The sequence below is a fragment of the Nelumbo nucifera genome, chromosome 3 (genome assembly GCF_055504915.1).
Source record: "Nelumbo nucifera cultivar China Antique chromosome 3, China Antique-T2T, whole genome shotgun sequence".
Taxonomy (NCBI): Eukaryota; Viridiplantae; Streptophyta; class Magnoliopsida; order Proteales; family Nelumbonaceae; genus Nelumbo; species Nelumbo nucifera.
The window spans coordinates 36,810,869-36,830,991 of record NC_142651.1 but is presented as its reverse complement, the minus strand read 5'-3'; the positions used below and the strand labels follow the sequence as shown (position 1 = coordinate 36,830,991).

The 20,123-nt window shown below is 40.0% G+C and overlaps 2 protein-coding genes across 2 annotated transcripts; one reads left to right on the top strand and one right to left on the bottom strand.

Moving 5' to 3' along the window:
• Nucleotides 1-4,012: 4,012 nt before the first annotated feature.
• Nucleotides 4,013-9,776, bottom strand: MGL (methionine gamma-lyase). Its single transcript, XM_010253290.3, has 2 exons — nt 8,802-9,776; nt 4,013-4,757 (listed from the first exon to the last, which is right to left on the bottom strand). Exons 1-2 carry the CDS (start codon nt 9,565-9,567, stop codon nt 4,183-4,185), a joined length of 1,341 nt encoding a protein of 446 aa, XP_010251592.1. The 5' UTR covers nt 9,568-9,776; the 3' UTR covers nt 4,013-4,182.
• A 6,663-nt stretch (nt 9,777-16,439) lies between these two features.
• On the top strand, nt 16,440-19,190 carry LOC148801122 (uncharacterized). The gene is made up of 3 exons (XM_088900322.1): nt 16,440-16,824; nt 18,232-18,471; nt 18,796-19,190. The coding sequence occupies exons 1-3, from the start codon at nt 16,440-16,442 to the stop codon at nt 19,188-19,190; spliced, it is 1,020 nt and encodes a 339-aa protein (XP_088756448.1).
• Nucleotides 19,191-20,123: the final 933 nt, after the last annotated feature.

Here is a 20,123-nt window from a genome sequence, read left to right as displayed (position 1 = left end):
GAGGATAAGGCCTACAGTTACGCAGCGTGATCCTGAAAGGTTCATAGACAACTGGCAAGCTTCTAGAGAGGTAGGTCGCCAGGTCAGCAACAAAGGCAGATCGCCAGGTTGGCGACAGAGCCAGGTCGCCAAGTCAGCAACAGAGGCAGGTCGCCAGGTCGACGACAGAAGTAGGTCACCAGGTCGGCGGCAGAGGCAAGTCGCTAGATAGGACCCCATTTTGGCTAAGGCAAGTTTCGCCTAGGTGATGTTAGGATGTAGTCCAGTTGTTCTAATATGCCATGTGTCATAATGTCAATGGAAGGCCAAATCTACCCTCATCAATTGCCCCCCACTCCCGTGCTGAGGTTAGCTTAGCGAAGGGAGTAGATTCGTGCTACGTCGTAGGTCCTTTGACCTGTTACCAACATATTTCAAGGTCGGCTTAGGGTCCTTGATGCTGAAAACGAGATTTGGCTTCCCCTTGCGGTATGTGCGTCAATGTTGGAATTTAAATAGCAATTCGGTGTCACAATTGCAATGTGTTAGTCCTCTAAGGTGTTGGTCGTCTACTCTTACGATAAGCCACAAGGAGCTCAACCTGCAGGGGCATCTTTACTAACTGCAAGGTGCCAACTCACATGGGAACCTTGAAAGGCTCAACCAACAAGGGCTACTCCTGGCTGATTACGCGAACAGGGCTGACAAGGCTCGTCCGGGCTGATTACGTGTGTTGCTAGGTCGGTGGAGGTAGGTCACCAATTCGGAGGCAGCTCTCCAGGTCGTCGGAACTTTGACAGTCTAGTTTTTCACTCAGCACCTCGGCTACAAACACCTCGTCACCTCGATAGGACTGACCTACGAGGGTGCCTCCACAACCTGATGGCCATCAACTCCCACGTAAAGCATGGATGGCTCGATCTGCGGCGCGACCTCACAGTTTATTGGCTATCAACTCTCACGAGAACCACAAAGGGCTCGACCTGTGGCGTGGCATTACATTCTGTTGGCCGTCAACTCTCATAGAGAGCACGTAGAGCTCAACATATGGGGGTGGCCTCACAGTTAGGGAGATTCTGTTTGGGCAAGACTGCGAGAATTCGTTTGGGCTAACCATTTTGCTTCTACCCCCTAGGGGGTTCTTTTGATCGAGCGTTGTTGTTGTTGCTTGAAGATGTTATTACTTGAGGCTTGGAGAATCGGGTGATAACATAGCCTTTTGTAGCGTTTCCCATAGATGGCGCCTATTGATGATGCTCATTTTGGCAGCTCCCGGCTATAAGGTGAATCGGATGCTTGGCTGAATAATCCCTACCTGGAATGTGGATTGGGCGTCGAGTTGAATGGTGACGAGTTGGAGAGGTGGCTCTGATGCCTAACTGAGTGGTGACAAGTTGGAGAGGTGGCTCTAATGCGACGTACAAGGAAACAGTGTCAGAGTGTCAGGGTTGCTTTACCCGGGGTGGGCACTCCGATGCTTAAGTTAGCGAATCAGAGATTTTAAGATAGCTAAATGTGAGGTATCTGGAGAGTTGCGAAAACTAAATTGCACATCTACCTGGGTCTCAGGGGCTGACGCCCTTATATAGTTGGGCTGTCGTGGGTCTCGCGAAACGCTCCCGGAATCCTCGGCCCATGACGTAGGGATACATTTCGCTTTGGAAGGAGGATAATGTACCAGTTAATAAGGCTTATCATTTCCCTCCAATTCGGGTGGGATGAGGATAAGGCCTACAGTTACGCGACGTGATCCCAAAAGGTGTGGAGACAATTGGCAAGCTTCTAGAGAGGTAGGTTGCCAGGTCAGCAACAAAGGCAGATCGCTAGGTCGCCAGGTCGGTGACAAAGGCAGGTTGTCAAGTCGGCAGCAAAACAGGTCACCTGTTTGGCAACAAAAGTAAGTCTCCAAGTCGGCGGCAGAGACAGGTTGCCAGCTGAGACCCCATTTTGGCTAAGGCAAGTTGTCGCCTAGGTGATGCTGGGATGTAGTCCAACTATTCTGATATGTCATGTGTCATAATGTCAGTGGACGGCCAAATCTGCCCTCATCAGGTGGGGCTTAAAATAAGCACTTTTTGGCACTTGTTTCGTTTTAGAAGCTAAAAGCACTTGGTAAAGAAGCAGTTAACGGGCCTTTTCCACCGAAAAAAAGTCCATTAGAAAAAGCATACTCTATAGAGAAAAACACTTTGCCCCATCTTATTTTCCATTCTTCCCTTTCTATTCTCAACTCTATCAGTCTGTAACACAAGCTAAAAGCAAGTATAATATTCCACTAGTTTTCATTTTTTTTTTTGTTATAATATTGAATCAAAGGCTTTTTGACTAATCCATTTTATATGTTTTTTTTTCATTTTCTTCTTCTCAATAGTTGTATTATTGAAGAAATGCATCTAGTACTGCTTTTTGTCACTTAATAGGTGTGAATCATTTCTTCCTTCATTTAATTCAAGCAACTAATGGGCTTTAAACTGGTGTGTATGCCATTTTATATGTTTCCATTTTAGAACCATGCAATATTTTCAAATGAGCGCTTCTTCATTGAAAAACAAAAAGTCGGAAAAAGCATATTACGAAGCAGTTTTTAAGTGCTTTTTTAGAAGCATTTATCAGAAAAACGCTTCTAAAAATAAAATAAAAAGCACTTCTAAAAAAACCCATGTAGAGACAAGCAACCCCACCGAACGCAGCCTAAAGATTTAAGATTCCACTCCTTGAAGGATGGGCATTTCAAAGGACCCAAACACGCTGACTTGACTGAGTAGGAAGTGAAGTGTCTACGTGCTTCCAACCCACTTTATCTTTAGGAAGTGAAGTGTCTACGTGAACATAATTGATGTGGGCCACTTCAATGCACTGTTTTCAAAATCGGACCGGATCGGACGGTCGGACCGGAAAAACCGGGAATCAGTCATCCATTTTACTCTAAAACCGTTTTTTTCCCCTAAAACCATTGATTTTGTACAGCAAACCACTGAATCGGCCGGTTAACCGTTAGAACGGTTTTGACCATTTTACAATTTTTTAAATCTTTTTTTTTGTCAAAACGGGCCGGCCATTCCGATCGAACGATCAGACCGTTCAAACCGGTAACCAGACCCCTTACCGGTTCGGTCACCGGTTCGTTTTTAAAAACCATGCTTCAATGCATTCAAAAATATTTTCAACAAGGTATCTCCGACAGTTTCCTTGTAAATAAAGAGTCACTCACTTTGAGGGCTTCCATATTTAATGCTATGTTTGGCTTTCCAGAATTCCTTCAGCTATCGATGGTAACCAAATATTTATCTTAACACTATCGTGTATCTTTAATTAGTATTTGGTTCCACCAATAGGATGTGTCATTTCCTTTAAAAGTCGCCACAACTACTTCGAACCATAAGAGTCGTTTTGTGTGTCGTGCTTTCAAATGAATTTCCTGGCTGATGTCTCCAGCAATTCAGTGATCTTCCCAAAGGAAAAAAAAAAAAACAAAAACAAAAATCACTGTGCTCATTTGACATGTTGCCATGGTCTGTATATAACTAACCAATGTAACAAGTCTATGACAGCCAGATTTACAGAGCAATTAATTAAGCACGCCAACTCTCCATTGCCATCTTAATTTTATCTATTACTTCTTGAATTGCCTCGTCTTTCCCTAAATAATCCTTTGGGTTCACCAATTTCATGACAAGAACATGCTGTAAACACCTTTGGTGCCTTCTAGGCGCATTAGTACTAAAGAAAAAACTAGAGTTTTGCTAATTGACTTCTTAATTGACTAGACCATCTTTCAAATTGCTCCAAAACTTCCTTCGGCTTTCACACTTGATTAATTCATTCCTGCTCATCGTTAGAAGATGAAACAATCATCTGTAAATACACAAATGTTCGATGATAATACAGATGGTTGGAGTGTCATCTTGTAAGTTGGAGATGGTTCGATTAAGTTTCTTCATCGTTATCATCCGCAAGATGGTTATCTCTATGTTAATAACTTCTGGTTGTGGTAGGTTTTTTCTCTTTAAATCATTTAAATTCAGCAAAGAAATTATGGTAAAGCACCAACATAATATTTAAACAAACATAGAACATATTGAAGCAACAATTCATCCTCAGGCTGTCTTAGTTAAGAACACAATAAAGCGTCATAAACACATATGACTATACAGTCATAGAAGATATTACTCCGGTTCACCATAAAAACTTTTACCTTGGTTATCAGTTCTTATTGCTGAATTCCTGCTGCATTCTAGTTAGTGCCTTCTCAAATTGGCTCCACCTCTGGTCAAGAGTTCCACTATAGCCAATGGACATCCTTACTAACCCAGGCGATATGCCGGCCAACTCCTTCTCCTCAGCATTCATCTCACTGCTGGTACTACTACCAGAACATGACATGAGAGTCTCGTAGTAACCCAAACTCACTGCCATCAACCCGAACTGGGTATAATTCTGCAAGTGGTGCATCAGCCGGTTGGCTTTCTCCTCCGTCTCCATGTCCACGCATAAAATACCACCAAACCCGTATTCACTGTTTGCCATTGACTTCAGAAGAGAATGCTGAGGATGCTCTTCGAGGCCAGGGTATATAACCTTCAGGCCCAATTTCTTCATCCTTTTAGCATACTCTAATGCTCGACGACAGTGCTCCTTCATTCTGAGGCCTAGATGAGGAATCCTTTCTGACAGCTCAAATGCAACCTTAGCATTCATTGTTGGGCCCAGAAGCATTAGGGCACCTTGATGAAGGTCCATCATCGAGTTTATTAGGCTTTCCGGCCCACATACCGCACCTATCAACAAAATCACACAATCATGATTTTACATGATCAGACTATAGAGTGGAAGCAAGTTTTGGCTTCATCATTCATACCATGAATAAACACGAAACATCAATTGCTTGAAATGTATGTAGATAAGCTGGTTGTGATACTGAATTTAAATCCATGGGCTGCTCATAATTCGTGGCTCAGTCCATATGCGAGCCCTCGGGAATAAATTGAAGTTTAGAACTTATTGACAAGTAATGAATGGGCTCAATGCAGACCATTGTGTCCACCTAGTTCATTGACAATTGACATGTAATGAAATTTGCCTTCGGGCTTTTGAAAAAAAATGCAGCCGTTCAGCGGAAATATGTAAGATTTCATCCGCACGTCTCAAGTATAACAAAAAATAAAGAAATAAGAAATTAATCTTTGTATACAAAAGCAACTTAGGCCATATTTGGATTGTTTATGTTAAAAATAAGTGCTTACTCGAAGAAGCATTATTTTGCATTTGGCACCAAACTTTTTCAAGTGCTTATTTTAAAAAATAAGCACTTATTTTATATCAGGTGTTTAGTAGTCTTTTCTCCAATAAAAGTACTTCTACCAAAGTACTTCTGTAAAAGTCCTTCTATCAAAGTACTTCTGTAAAAATAATTTCATAAAAGTACTTTCATAAAACTGCTTTCACAAAAGTATTTTCGTAAAAATATTTTACTTTCATAAAAGTACTTTTCTAAAAGTGCCTTTATAAAATTGTTTTTCTAAAAGAGTATAATTGGTATTCTAAAAATTCACCAGGGACAATTATGTTAAAAAAAATTGAAGTACTTATTGTATGAACATTTGAAAAAAGTTGAAAATTTGGGCTTAAAAAATAATCTCTTATTTTTAAATATGTACTTATTTTATTCTTATTTCCCAAACACCAATAAATGTTTAATGATGTAATCGATGATCTCCGCACAAATAAACACTTATTTCCAATAAGCACTTATTTTTAAACACTCCCAAACATGACCTTAATACTTAGGAAATATGTGAGAGCAATAGAATTTAAGATATGCGGATATGCTTAATTTTTGTAGCATTCCACAAAATTTCTGAAAGTGAAATTTTGGAAGAAAGATGAACCAATTTAGGTCAGTATCCAGCCACTCTTCCGAAGAACCTCGATAGTTAAAGGCACCTATTATTTTATATTCTATAATGTATAACATAAATCCCATACGTATATTATATGTTATTTAATATAAATTGTTATCTATTTGTTATTTTCATATTTATTTATACAGGTCTATATAGGTCGGGGCCTGAGTTTATATTTCCGGCGTGGTGTCTAGGGCCAGGGCCATGTCCGAGTTATAGCCTTAAGTGCTAAGCCCGGCCCGTCATCCGCTTTAGGAAAGCTGTTATATGCTCAAATATGATATTGTGTTAAATGTAAAAAATAATTTCAGTTGTTTTTTTTTATTTTACAGCATATAAACTTTTCTGTCACAGATCTTGTAGATTTCATAGAATACGGAGCATTTAGATTTCTGAAAAGATTCTCTTTTTCTTGGGTGGAGGGTAAGATTCTGGGAAGATTCTCACAGCAAAAGAAAAAAGAAGCTAATTTTATTATCACTATTAATGTATAAAAGGGCTAAATCATTTATAAAAAAAAAAAAAAAAACGTATAAAAAGGCTAAAGGAATAATTTCGGTAGCCAGCTATGTACGCAGCGTTGTTCTTATATATGTATATCTGAGATTTATAGGCTATTGTCTTAGATAAATTTTGTTAAAGACACTACCTTCAACTATTTGTTTATCTATTTTTTTATCAAGCAAATACAGCCAAAAATAATTCCAATTATAAAGCCCAAAGGAGAACATTCAAAGCTACATGCTTGGTTGCGGAAATATGTATTATTGGACAAGCCTTTTTCAGTGGCAGCTTTTTTTTTTTTCTCTTTTCCTTTGTCTTTTATGCTGGACATAAAGGGACTACAAGGACTATTGTACAAATGAGTACTATAATTCAAACATTAGTAAACCTTTTTTATCTAATTAATGATAAAAATAAAGCATGGCTTAAATATAAAGACGAGGATAAAACTAGTTGTTTACTAAACTAAGTACCAATAAAAAAGGACTCATTGTTTAATAGCATACTCAAATTCTACATTGTAGAAGATAAAAAAGAAAAGATGAGAATAACAAAAAAAAGAAAAACGTTTTGATATGATTTTTTGGTTTGTGGCAAGTTTCAAAATATCGATACATATCGTATCATGAGCTTCTTGATACACTCTTACAAAAAGTGTATTGGAGTTTTGACCGGCTCAGGGGTGGGCAAACCTTAAACCGGTCTGTCTTAACCACATTTGAAAAAAAAAAAACTATCCCTGATATGCCTCTACTAGGGACGTATCAATATTTTGAACTTTGGTGTGTGAGATGAAAAGGAAAAAATTAAATATTCTTGAATATTTTTCCCTATCATATTTGATACGCAGGACATCACAGAATGGGCAATGGAAAAGGATGGAAAAACTTGATTAAGAGAAAGAATTTCTCGTTGTAGAGTTGTAATATTTTTAATAGTTAATATTAGACTTATGAATCATTAATAAATTATTAATTAGTTATTCTTAATTAAAATAAATAATTAATAAAATATTTATCAATTAGAAATAATTTAATAGGTAATTATTAATTAATGATTAAATAATGATTTTATTTATAATTCATTGGGCATTGATAAAATAAAATATAAAGTAATAAAATTAAAATATTAAATGTTAATTAATTAAAAATTCTCAGGAATACAAAACACCAACTATTAAATTAATTCCTAATAAAGTATTAATTATTAATTAATTATACTATAAATGAATAATAAAATACAAAATAATTAAAACAATTAGTAACTGCATAATTTATTAATTAATAATTATTATCAGAGTTGATTTTCCCACTATTGTCCTTTTTGCAACGAAAAAATGAAACTTGAAAAAATTTATATCCATTAACTAAACCCATGTGCGTAAATCTGGCCTTCGTTGAATATGAAATATGGATCGTTCATTTGATAGACTCATAGACATGGTATTTGTTGGAATTGGACGGGGCACTTCCTACCTACCCACTCGGCCGCCCCATGTAAAAGAAGACAAGATCTATACCACACATCAATAGGCTTATAGATATTGGTGGCATCTATACCTACCCACTGGGCCAAGCAAGAAAACAAGTAATCTGGCCTACGGATAATATAGCCATCGTTTTTTTGGTGGCATTATACCAGTTCCACTTGTACTCTCTCTCTCTCTCTAACTCTTGATTGGTGAGTTGGATAACATAACCTGTCTACCACCTTTACTGCCAGACTCACGGTAACAAAAAAGCTACCGAGTTTCGAGTTGGTTAACATAACCTCTCTCTCTCTCTCTCTCTCTCTCGGCACCATCCTATCAAATGATCGATTTCTTTTTCTTCCTTAAGTCTCGGGATGAATAATAAGTAATAACAACCACCCGCAAAAACCAAATGACGTGGAAAGTAAGGAATCATCACCACATCACATCGTACGCGTCCACATATTGTGGAACAATACTGACACATGAACACGTGTTCGCTTTGTGAGTCGAGGACGTGAATCATCACCTCACCGTCATCATCGTAAAGGACACGACCATCATCTAACTCACATGACACATGATAGAAAGCAAACAAATTTTCATATATCACTGTCGAGTGCGATGGTCCTGCCTCCACGTCAGCTATTCCCTTTCTACCATCCTTATCCTATAATCTATATTTTAAGGGACACGAGATGGGACGGAAGAGGTTTATGAATATCGTGGAGTGAGACTGTTCTCTGCAATTATCCTATTAGGATCGGATCTGTTTATGTTTGATGGATGGACAAAGGATGCGGATCTGAATTGGGTTTCCTTGATCCTATCCAAGGCAGATGCTGCATTTGAGTCCTTCCTGGTCGGGACTTGGGAACGTACGTTTCACTGTACCATACATATTAGTAATAGAGAATGAATGAATGAATGAAAAGGATACGTACCTGCAATTATGTCGGCCCCACCACTGATATACTTGGAAATACTGTGAACCACCACATCCGCACCGAGGCGAACCGGAGATACCACCATCGGGGCGAAGGTGTTATCCACCACCACCTTTACCCCCTTCTCATGCGCTATCCTGCTCAGCTCCGGTACGTTAGCCACCGTCAATGTAGGGTTCGACATCGATTCCACGTAGAGTACTTTGGTCTTCCCCTCCACCATGGCATCCTTCACCATCTCAAGGTCTATGACGTCCACGAATGTCGTCGTTATGTTACATGCTCTGGGCAAAAAGTGGGTGAGCAGGGCGTGGGTCCCCCCGTACAAGCACCGGGACGCCACCACGTGATCACCACTGCCGCACAACTGCATCAGCACCGTAGAGATAGCGGACATGCCGCTGGCAGTGCAGTAGGCGGCCTCTGTCCCCTCCAACGCAGCCATCTGACGGCCCAGATTCAGGACCGTAGGGTTGAAGTGACGGCTGTAGATGAAGAAATCTTGATCGGGGCCCAGCTCCCCAGTGAACATTCTGCGCATCGTCTCCGGCTCCATAACCGTGAACGTGGCGGATGCCTCGATGGACATATTGACACCACCATGCTCGCCGAACTCGTGCCTCGCACCAGCAAGGGAAGCCGCCGGGTCGTTGCACGCCACCACTGACTTCTTTGCTACGACGAAATCGTCATTCTCGAAGTCATCCTTTCCGTTTCTCTTCTTGCCAATCAAGGAAACATCTAGGCATCTCGATTCGGCCATGCTGTCGGAGACTGAAGGGAGGAGAACAACTTGTAAATGTAGAGAGAGAGAGAGAGAGAGAGAGAGAGGGGAGAGGGAGGGAATGGCTAATGACTTATGACGAGGGGTTTGGGTTTAGGGGGTTAAATATTCCCAAGGAGGATCCATTTTGGAATCTTTTGATGGCTGGGGGATAAGAGCTCGTGGCGTCTCCTCAAGTTTTGTATTGTAGTAGATTCATTGAACCTGGGCATATTTTATTCAGGAGAGAGGGAGGAAAATATAATATGAAACCATAAAAGAAAAGCATGTATACACACGCAACGATCGCATGACACGTGTTAAACATGCATTAGACAGAGAATTGCAGTTGGTCTGATCAATGGAACCATAAATATTTAAATTCTGCATGTGTGCAACGTGTCGGTAGATTTAGATTCTCAGAATAAAGACGGGGCGAGATAAGAGGAGCAAATATCATGAATCGTATCACGAAGCCGAAGGCTGAGCGATATGGTATAGAGCGTAAAGCGACCTCTCTCACCTGTTATTGGACTACCATTCTTCTTCCCCGGTGTCGTCTTCCATCCGAAGTTTATTCCACTGCACAGAGCACATGCTGGCTGGGAGAAAGACGTTGCCAAATTTCTTTTTTTTTTTTTTTAAGGATTTTGGAAATTAAAGACGTTACGTTAGCAAACGAACCCCTCCTTTCCCAGCAAAGCTTTGTCAGTGTAGGGAAGGTCAGGTTAGGAATATTGAATGATAAATGGGTTATAGTTATACACGACCAAGTAGTTGGGAAATTAATGTACAGAGTGTAGAAAGTTGTCGTCATCATCATAAATGTCTACGTGGATGTTAGGCGGAATTGTTGAATAGAAAGAATCAGGAGGACTCCAAACTCCTAGTAATTCCGTTACATTTCCAAATTAAATGAATGGCCATGGTCCATAGATGGATTCAATTTCCACATTTCCGCCAGCATGTTTTTTTTGTGAAAGTTTCGAAGAAGATAGATAAATTGATAATGCACCGAGATCTCAGATATTCAGAGTTAAGAATCAAGAATAGTTCAACCTTATATTCTTATCCTAAACCTAAACTCTTCTTTTGTTACCAAAGGATTCCGGTAGGCCTGTGAAACTCTGTAATGGAGCACGTGGCTATTTCGCTCCATTAATCTCAGCCCAATCCACTTACCATTTTCAACAGGCACGCTTCCCTTTCAGTAAAAAAAAAGATTGGCCGATCTGCGATTTATAAGTTATAACCTTGTTTTTGGCTCATCCTCTGAATCTTAGCATCCAAATTCATATGGAAACAGAGACTCGTTAGGAATATTTGTGTGCAACATATTGAATGCTAAGGATCAATCAGGGCAACCAGGTGAGCAGGATTCCATCCTTTCCAATAGAGTATTATCATATTAGTTTTGTGCCTTGCGGTTTATCTTAGGGGGCTTAATTTAATTTAATGGCATTAATGAGGAAGATCACAGAAATTCATGGAAAAGTTTGTGGTTTGCCTATTATAGCCCAAATTAAGGAGATTGGTGCTGAAGGCTGCCAAAAATTAATGGATTTTTGACTAAATTTAAAATTCAAATAAGCGCTCCGATAAGAAATTTTAAATAGCGTATTGTAGGTGGAACTAACGAGAGAAGTTGCCAAATTAATGGGTACAAGTAATACATATATGGCTAGAATGGCGTTAGAAAGAAACCATTGCCACCAGTTATTTCCCTAAAAATCCAATACCATACCATACAGCTTATATCTTGCAAAATTTCGAGCCAAAGCTTGGCTACATACCTCTGTCTTCCATAACTAGCAATTAAACTCTTAATGGACTGAAATGCAAATTAGTCTAGGTTTCAATTAGATGTTTGGAATATTTGAGTTTTGATATCAATTTGGTCTGGGTAACCTTTAATTTGAATCAATCCATCTAATTTAAGCCTATTTTATTAGAAAGTGACACAAGGTATGTATGTATGAAGGGGAAACAAAAAATGTGTATGGCCCTTAACAGGGAAACAGGAGCTTAATGGACTGACCACAATACATTACTCGTCACGTTCACCTACCCGCACATATGGAACATCTGTTCTGTTGTGGTCATAGATATACGTCTGACTGGATGAGTGTGGCCAATAGTATTGTATTGTGATCAGCAGACCCGAAATGTTAGAAAGTACAAACATTGATTATTTGCATGGTTTTCAAATTCAGACTGGACCGCATGGTTGGACTAGAAAACCAGGAACCGGTCGTGATCAGTTCTATTTTATCTCAGAACTGTTATTTCATTAAAAATCGTTGATTTGGTCAGCAAATCAGTGATTCAGGCATTCAAACCGTCCAATGGTTTTGGCCATTTTTTATTTTTTTGTTAGAATGGGCCATCTATTGTGTTGGAACGGTTGGACCATTCAACCTAGGAACCGGACCCCTGACCGGTTCATTGTACGGTTCGATTTTAAAAACCTTGATTATTTGGGGGATGACTTCAACAGGAAAAAGCAGTCTAGATGAACTGGAGAAAAGGCAATGTTTGGAATCCATGTTGTTTCCTAAGAAGTGTTTTCTCAGAAAACAGTACTGCATAAAGCACATTGTTTTCTCAAAAAACATTTTCTCAGGTAGCAACAGTAGAAATTGGGAAGCCACAAAAAAGGGAGATTTCTCGTACCACACCTTTCCCAATTTCCACGGCATGATCTGAAAATTTCTTTCGGGAAAATGGCTAACCAAACAACAAGCATTTTCTCAGAAAACATATTTTTATTGTATTGTTGATGTGGCACAATTTCCTGAGAAAATAACATCGATCCCAAACACCTACAAAATTGTACATAGTAGGCTGGACTGCCTATCCAATGGGCCCATCTATACTGAACACTAGCGTGCTCAATCGTGATAGGCAGTCCACCGCAATGTGTATGATTTTGTCTTCAGCCAATTCGGGTTCAAAAGCAAGCTACAGTGTGTATAAAGCTTTTGTTTGTCATGTGATCATTTAAATTTCCAAAAGATACAATTCTTTCAATAAAACGCAAAAATGTTTTCTTTGGAGAAAAAACAAAAGGAAACCCCTATGTCTAATTGATTGGAAACTTCTATATAAACCAAATGGATGTTTGACAACATGGTTGGTGATGAGGAGAAATTTCGCCCTCCATTGACGTGACCTCAAAATTAGGGGTGTCTGTGAAAACCTCGGACACCTCATACTCGCCCTGGCGACCTCGCCACCACCTCAATAGACCGAATTGTGAATGACATGGCAACATCAGGTCGGCATAAGAAATAAGTGTCCTACTTCTATCGACTTGACCAGAATTTAGCTAGTGACCTACCTAACGTGCCGAGTGACCTCCGCCACGAGCGGGATACTGTCTTCGGATTTCTCGGGATCACGATGTCACGTTGGAAGAGCAAGTTATCATCTCACCCACTTCGAACGCGACTGGATAGACATTACCCGCTTACGCAGAGTCCATCTTTGGGCGTTGACCCACCTCCGAACCAGACGGGTCGGAGATCTCGGATTGGGAGCTGGCCTCTAGCTCCAATCGAAAAGTTGAGGCCCCAATATGGGAACCTCGCTGATCTCACGCCAAAGTCCCTTCCTTGGCCCAAGCAGAATAAGAGGACCGTCCCCCCCTTTCGACTCACTCAAGGACATGGCTAAAAGAAGGAAAAAGACTCACTAGCTTTTTGGAAAACAGAAATCGACCTTGCCCAATCGGATTTCACCTGCCAAATTGACAACAACCTCCCAGCAGAATCCATATTTCACCCGCCAAATAGACATTACCCGTTTATGCAGAGTCCATCTTTGGGCGTGAAACCGCCTCCGAACCAAATGGGCCGAAGATCTCGGATGCGCTTCACGAGCCTCACAACAGGTAGCGTATATAAAAGGATCCCCATTCACAAAAAAGGTACGTACAATTTAACTCTCTAAACACTAGCTTTTTTGCTTTCTTACAAACAATTATTAGTTCACCGACTTAAGCATCGAAGTGCCCACCCCAGGTCATGCAACCTGGACACTCTGATCACCTCTTTTTTATAGCTTGACAAGGTAACCCCTACTCAGTTCGGCATCCGAGCTGTCTACCAACGGGAAGCGTCAGATCACACACTATCAGTTGGTTTTATTTCTAAAAATAAAAAACAACTACCGCACAAAATTGTATTGTTTTTGCTAACAAAACCATGTTTTCGAAGCACCCCCCGCTCCTAGTATACAAAAAAGTTAGTGGTGGTTGGGGATTGAAGCAAACTGATTGGATATATGCGGCATTTCTTGCTAAACAAGGGGAGAGATTAATCAACTAACAAATTTTGTGGGTGGTTTTTTCGAAAGGCAAGCAAAATGGAACTGTCAATAACGAAGTAAGCGATCTTCTTGATTCTAGCAGACTTTATCAATATTGATATTGATATTGACAGGGATGGAAGCAGCTCTTGAAACTTCCTACATGCTGTATTTGAATTGGATAAGAGAGATCGTATTTACCATATCAATATTGATCCAACCCTGTCAAAGGATAAGGTGGTATAGAAGTGAACAAGAAGTGGTGACTTTACAACGAAGTCCGAATATAAAACCTTTCGAGAAGCCTTACTATCTAGCTCCTGCATTGGCAAATTATGGAAGATCAAAGCTACTCCCTACAAAATTCAACTTTTCCTTTGGTAATTTTTTTGGGAAGCAATTCCAACTAAATCTAGACTCTTCATAAAGAGAGTAGTGCAAGACTTTGACTCCCAAAATTATGAAGAAAACATCTCTATTTAATTCCACATTTGCTAGAGCAAATTGGTTGTAGGTTCAAGTAGGACCAACCCAAGCCCGAAAACATGATTAATGATGGATGTCATCCAAACATGGTGGAACGAGCTCAAGGAAGATAAAACAACAGATGAATATTTTTTGTCATGCTTAACAAGAACTCTATACTATTTGTGGGTAGAAAGGAACGTTGTGGTCTTTGAACAAAAGCAACCCTAGTTGCAACAAGTGTTACATCTCATTAACAAGAGTTTGAACTTCCCCATTGACCATGTTTCAGACCTAGTGCCTGTTTGGTAAGTCTTTTCCAGAAAATCTAATAGTTAAAATTCAGGGTAAGATTTTGTAAATAGATCTTGGAAAATCAAAGACTGTTTGGTTGAAATATTTTTCATAAATCTCATAAAAGACTATAAAAGTTAGAATGTCTTGTGTGTGGGCCAACGAACCTTTCATTTAACACGTAGGGCCCACATACATTTTCTAAGGTGGACCCTACATACCATTAGTGTATATGTGGGGCCCACATGCATTTTACAATGTGGGCCCGACATACAATTGGTGGACATGCATGTGGGGTCCATGTGTGGATATGTATGTGGGGCCCACATACATTTTTCAAGGTGGGCCCCACATACTATTGGTGGACATGCATGTGGGGTCCATGTGTGGACATGTATGTGTGGCCCACATACCATTGGTGGACATGCATGAGGGGTGTGTGTGCGGACATGTATGTAGAGCCCACATACATTTTTCAAGGTGGGCCCCATATACCATTGGTGGACATGCATGTGGGGTGTGTGTGTGGACATGTATGTGGGGCATACATACATTTTTCAAGGTGAGCCTGACACACCATTGGTGGACATGCATGTGGGGTCCATATGTGGACATGTATGTGGGGCACACATATATTTTTCAAGGTGGGCCTGACACACCATTGGTGGATATGCATGTGGGGTTCATGTGTGAGCATGTATGTAGGGCCCACATGCTTTTTACAAGGTGGGCCTCACATACCATTGGTGGACATGCATGTGGGGTTCATTTGTGGACATGTATGTGGGGCCCACATATATTTTACAAGGTGGGCCCCACATACCATTGGTGGAATTGCATGTGGGGTCTATGTGTGGACATGTATGTGGGGCACACATACATTTTTCAAGGTGGGCCACACATACCATTGGTAGGTCTCACTTATACATTGAAATAGTTTTTCTATGAAAAGATAATCCATTTCCTCCCAAGCACGTGCATCGTGCCACACGTTCAAAGAAGACGAGGGGCGCTAAAAAACTGTAAAAGCTTCATTTGAAGCTTCCTAAAAAAGCCCAAATTCGGGTTGTTGGCGTCTTTTATGGGTGGGAGCTTTTTCCCAATATATCTTTCTATTGTCAAATGGAAAAAGCCTAGAATTCAGGCTTCCGAGCTTCTAAACAGCTCAAAGCCCGCACGAAAAGACTTGCCAAACGCGGCCCTATTCTTTCAATCCACACCTTTGCTCTCTAAAAATAGTGCATCCACAAAGTTATTGCATGACCTCTTTTATATTTATATAGATGGTTCACAACAAAATTTGCATAATGAAGTTTATAGTTTTGTTATCCTTGATCAAAACAAAGAATCCATCGTTATTGGAAGGATTAAAATAAGATTAAATATGGCCGAACTAAGTTTAGTGGCTGGTCAAATTTAGCCCAGATGCCACACTATGCAACGTTTTTGAAAGAATTATTGGCAAACAAAAGGAAACTGGGAGATGTGGCTAAGTTGCTTTAAATGAGGAATGTTCTGCTATCCTTTTGAACAAATTGCCTCGGAAACTTAAAGATCCAGGGAGTTTCACTATTCCTTGTATTATAGGCAGTCTAAAAATTGAAAAAGCTTTATGTAACCTAGGAGCTAGCATCAATTTAATGCCATATTCTATCTTCAAGAAATTGGGATTGAATGAACCCCAACCCACTAGAGTGGCATTACAATTGGCTGATAGATCCATTAGACATCCTAGGGGGATCATAGAAGATGTTTTAGTTAAAGTTGACAAATTCATTTTTCCAGTTGATTTCATTGTGTTAGACATGCAAGAAGATGTAGAAGTCCCACTGATCTTAGGGAGACCTTTCCTGGCTATCGGGAAAGCAATGATTGATGTCCAACAAGGACAACTCAGCCTTAGGATACAAGATGAGGAGGTTATTTTTAAAATGTCTGATGCTATGAAACATGCACCCTCTAGTGATGATTCTTGTTTTATGATTGATGTCATTGAATTGACAATTGATGAATGCTTCCAGGTAAGTAGATTAGTTGATCCTCTTGAACTCTACCTCCAGCAGGGAGACCTTGAAAAAGGAGAAAATGAAGAATTAAACCTCATGATAGCATACCTAAATGATATGCCTCAATTCAAGGGAAAGGGGTTTCTCAAGTTAGAGAACTTAGGCAAATTGCCTGGACCATCAGGTAAGCCATCATCCTAAGATCCCCCCACCCTTGAATTGAAGCAATTACCTTCCCATTTAGAGTATGCTTTCCTTGAGAACCATTAGATCTCCCCATAATAATTTCTGCAGCACTAAATCCCTTACAAAAAGAAAAGTTATTAAGAGTGCTACGAGAACACAAAAATGCTATAGCTTTGAAGGTAGAGGATATCAAAGGCATTAATCCATCAATCTGTACTCACAAAATTTTGATGGAAGAGGATGGCAAGCCTTCCGTTCAGCCCAAAGGCGCCTGAACCCCAACATGAAAGAAGTGGTAAAGGCTGAAATAATTAAGCTGTTAGATGTCGGGATCATTTATCCTATTTCCGATAGTTCTTGGGTAAGCCATGTGCAAGTTGTGCCCAAAAAAGGGGGTATGACTGTTGTTCCAAATGAGAAAAATGAACTCATCCCTACTAGAACCGTCACTGGATGGCGTGTGTGTATTGACTATAGAAAATTAAATGAAGCCACCCGGAAGGACCATTTCCCTCTCCCATTTATGGACCAAATGTTAGAGAGGCTAGCTAGGCATGAGTATTATTGTTTCTTGGATGGATATTCAGGGTACAACCAAATACCAATTGCACCAGAAGACCAAGAAAATACCACTTTTACTTGCCCATATGGTACCTTTGCATACCGAATGATGCCCTTTGCGTTGTGCAATGCCCCAGCAACCTTTCAGCGATGTATGATGTCTATATTTTCGGATATGGTTGAAAATTTTATTGAGATCTTTATGGATGATTTTTCAGTTTTTGGTTCTTCGTTTGATGCATGTTGAAATAATTTGGAACAAGGGCTTACTAGATGCGAAGAAACACATCTTGTGTTGAATTGGGAGAAATGTCATTTTATGGTACAAGAAGGCATAGTGCTTGGCCACAAGATCTCTCAAAGAGGTATAGAAGTCGACAAGGCCAAGGTGGAGGCAATTGAAAAATTGTCACCCCCAACATCTGTTCGTTCTTTGAGAAGTTTCTTAGGACATGTCGGATTCTATAGAAGGTTTATTAAGGATTTCTCAACAATTGCCAAGCCATTATCTACCATGCTTCAGAGAGAAGTGACTTTTAATTTTCAATTGAATGCCTTCATGCTTTCAACATCTTGAAAGACAAATTGATCCATGCACCTATCATGGTAGCATCCGATTGGACCCTCCCATTTGAATTAATGTGTGATGCGAGTGATTCTGCTATAGGAGCTGTTTTATGACAAAGAATGAAATAACATTTTCAGCCAATTTACTATGCTAGCAGAACCTTGAATGGACCCCAACTCAATTACACCACTACAGAAAAAGAGCTGCTAGTAGTAATATTTGCACTTGACAAGTTTCGTTCATACCTGATATTGTCCAAGGTTGTTGTCTACACAGATCACTCGGCATTAAGGCACTTGCTTACCAAGAAAAACTCAAAACCAAGACTGATCAGGTGGATCATTTTGTTGCAAGAGTTTGACATTGAGATTAGAGACATGAAGGGTGCTACAAACCTGGCTGCTGACCATCTCTCCTGGTTGGACAAGGTAAGCTCAAAAGAGGAGATAACCAGCAACATTCGAGAAAATTTCCGGATGAACAGTTGTACTCAATACAGGAATACTCGTATCCTTGGTATGCTGATTTTGCTAATTATCTAGCTGCACAAGTCCTTCCTCCTAACCTTTCATATAAACAGAAAAAGAAATTCCTTTCTGATGTAAAATACTATCTGTGGGAGGAACCCTTTTTGTATAAATTGTGTGCAGATCAGATCCTAAGGAGATGTGTCCCCGAGGAGGAGATGGAGTCGGTACTCCAATTTTGCCACGATAAAGAAGTAGGAGGTCATTTTGGAGCTAGTCGCACTGCAGCCAAGATCGGGAAACATTTCACGACGGAATGAAATGCCCCTTTCCAATATTTTGATCTGTGAAATCTTTGATGTTTGGGGTATAGATTTCATGGGACCTTTCCCGAATTCTTTTGGTAATAAGTACATCCTCGTTGCAGTTGACTATGTATCCAAATGGGTAGAAGCCATGGCTTTACCCACAAATGACTCAAGGAGGGTGGTACACTTCCTAAAGAAGCTATTCTCCCGATTTGGCACTCCACGAGCTATAAATAGTGATAGGGGAACTCACTTCTGCAATAGCCAATTTGAGAGGTTAATGCAGAAATATGGAATTACACATAAATTAGCTACCCCTTATCACCCTCAAACTAGTGGCCAAGTGGAATTGGCTAACAGGGAACTCAAAAGAATTCTGGAAAAGACCGTAGCATCTGCCAGAAAAGATTGGTCCATCAAATTAGATGATGCATTGTGGGCATACAGAACTGCATTTTAGACACCCATTGGCATGTCCCCCTACAGATTGGTCTTTGGTAAAGCATGCCATTTACCAGTTGAATTAGAACACAAGGCCTATTGGGCTCTTAAATTCTTAAATTTTGACATTCAGGCCACAGGGGTTAAAAGGCGGTTGCAATTGAATGAATTGGATGAATTCAGACTTGCTGCCTATGAGAATGCCAAAGTTTATAAAGAAAAAACCAAAAACTGGCATTATAAGAACTTGCTGAGACGGGACTTTTATGTAGGCCAACAGGTATTGTTATATAATTCCCGTCTCCGCTTGTTTCCAGGTAAGCTGAGATCCAAGTGGTCCGGACCCTTTACCATTTCACAGGTTTTTCCCCATGGGGCTATAGAAATCACCCACCCGGTTCAGGGCACATTTAAAGTAAATGGTCAGCGCCTGAAACCATATTTAATGGGCGGTACTGTACCCCCTCCATCCACTGTTTATATTGATAACCAATGAACCTTCTTTGCTTGATCATGAACAAGTAAGGCATCCCTTTGTCATTTATCCTTTTAGAATATTAGTTAGTAAAATAAAGATCTTTTTCTCAAAATTCCAATTCTTTAAGGACACTGTTCATCCTTTTCTTTTCTTCAGTTTGTTCTAGAAAGTGTGATTCCCTAACACTACGAACATTGAGGACAATGTTCATCTTAAGTGTGGGAGAGTGAGCCTGAGAACTAGAATTTGGGGGCTGAAGCCATGCACCTCATTCACCCCAACACACATTTGCAGGCAATGACATATCCAAGTAAACTGGAACCCCCCAAGTCATTGTTATTTATTAGGTGATTTTTAAGAAGGAATACAATGAGTTGAGGGAGACTGATGTACTTGTTAAGTTTTTATTCTTGTGAATAACCCAATTTGATATATGCATGAGAAAATGGGAATTGAATATGTCTTTCAGCATGA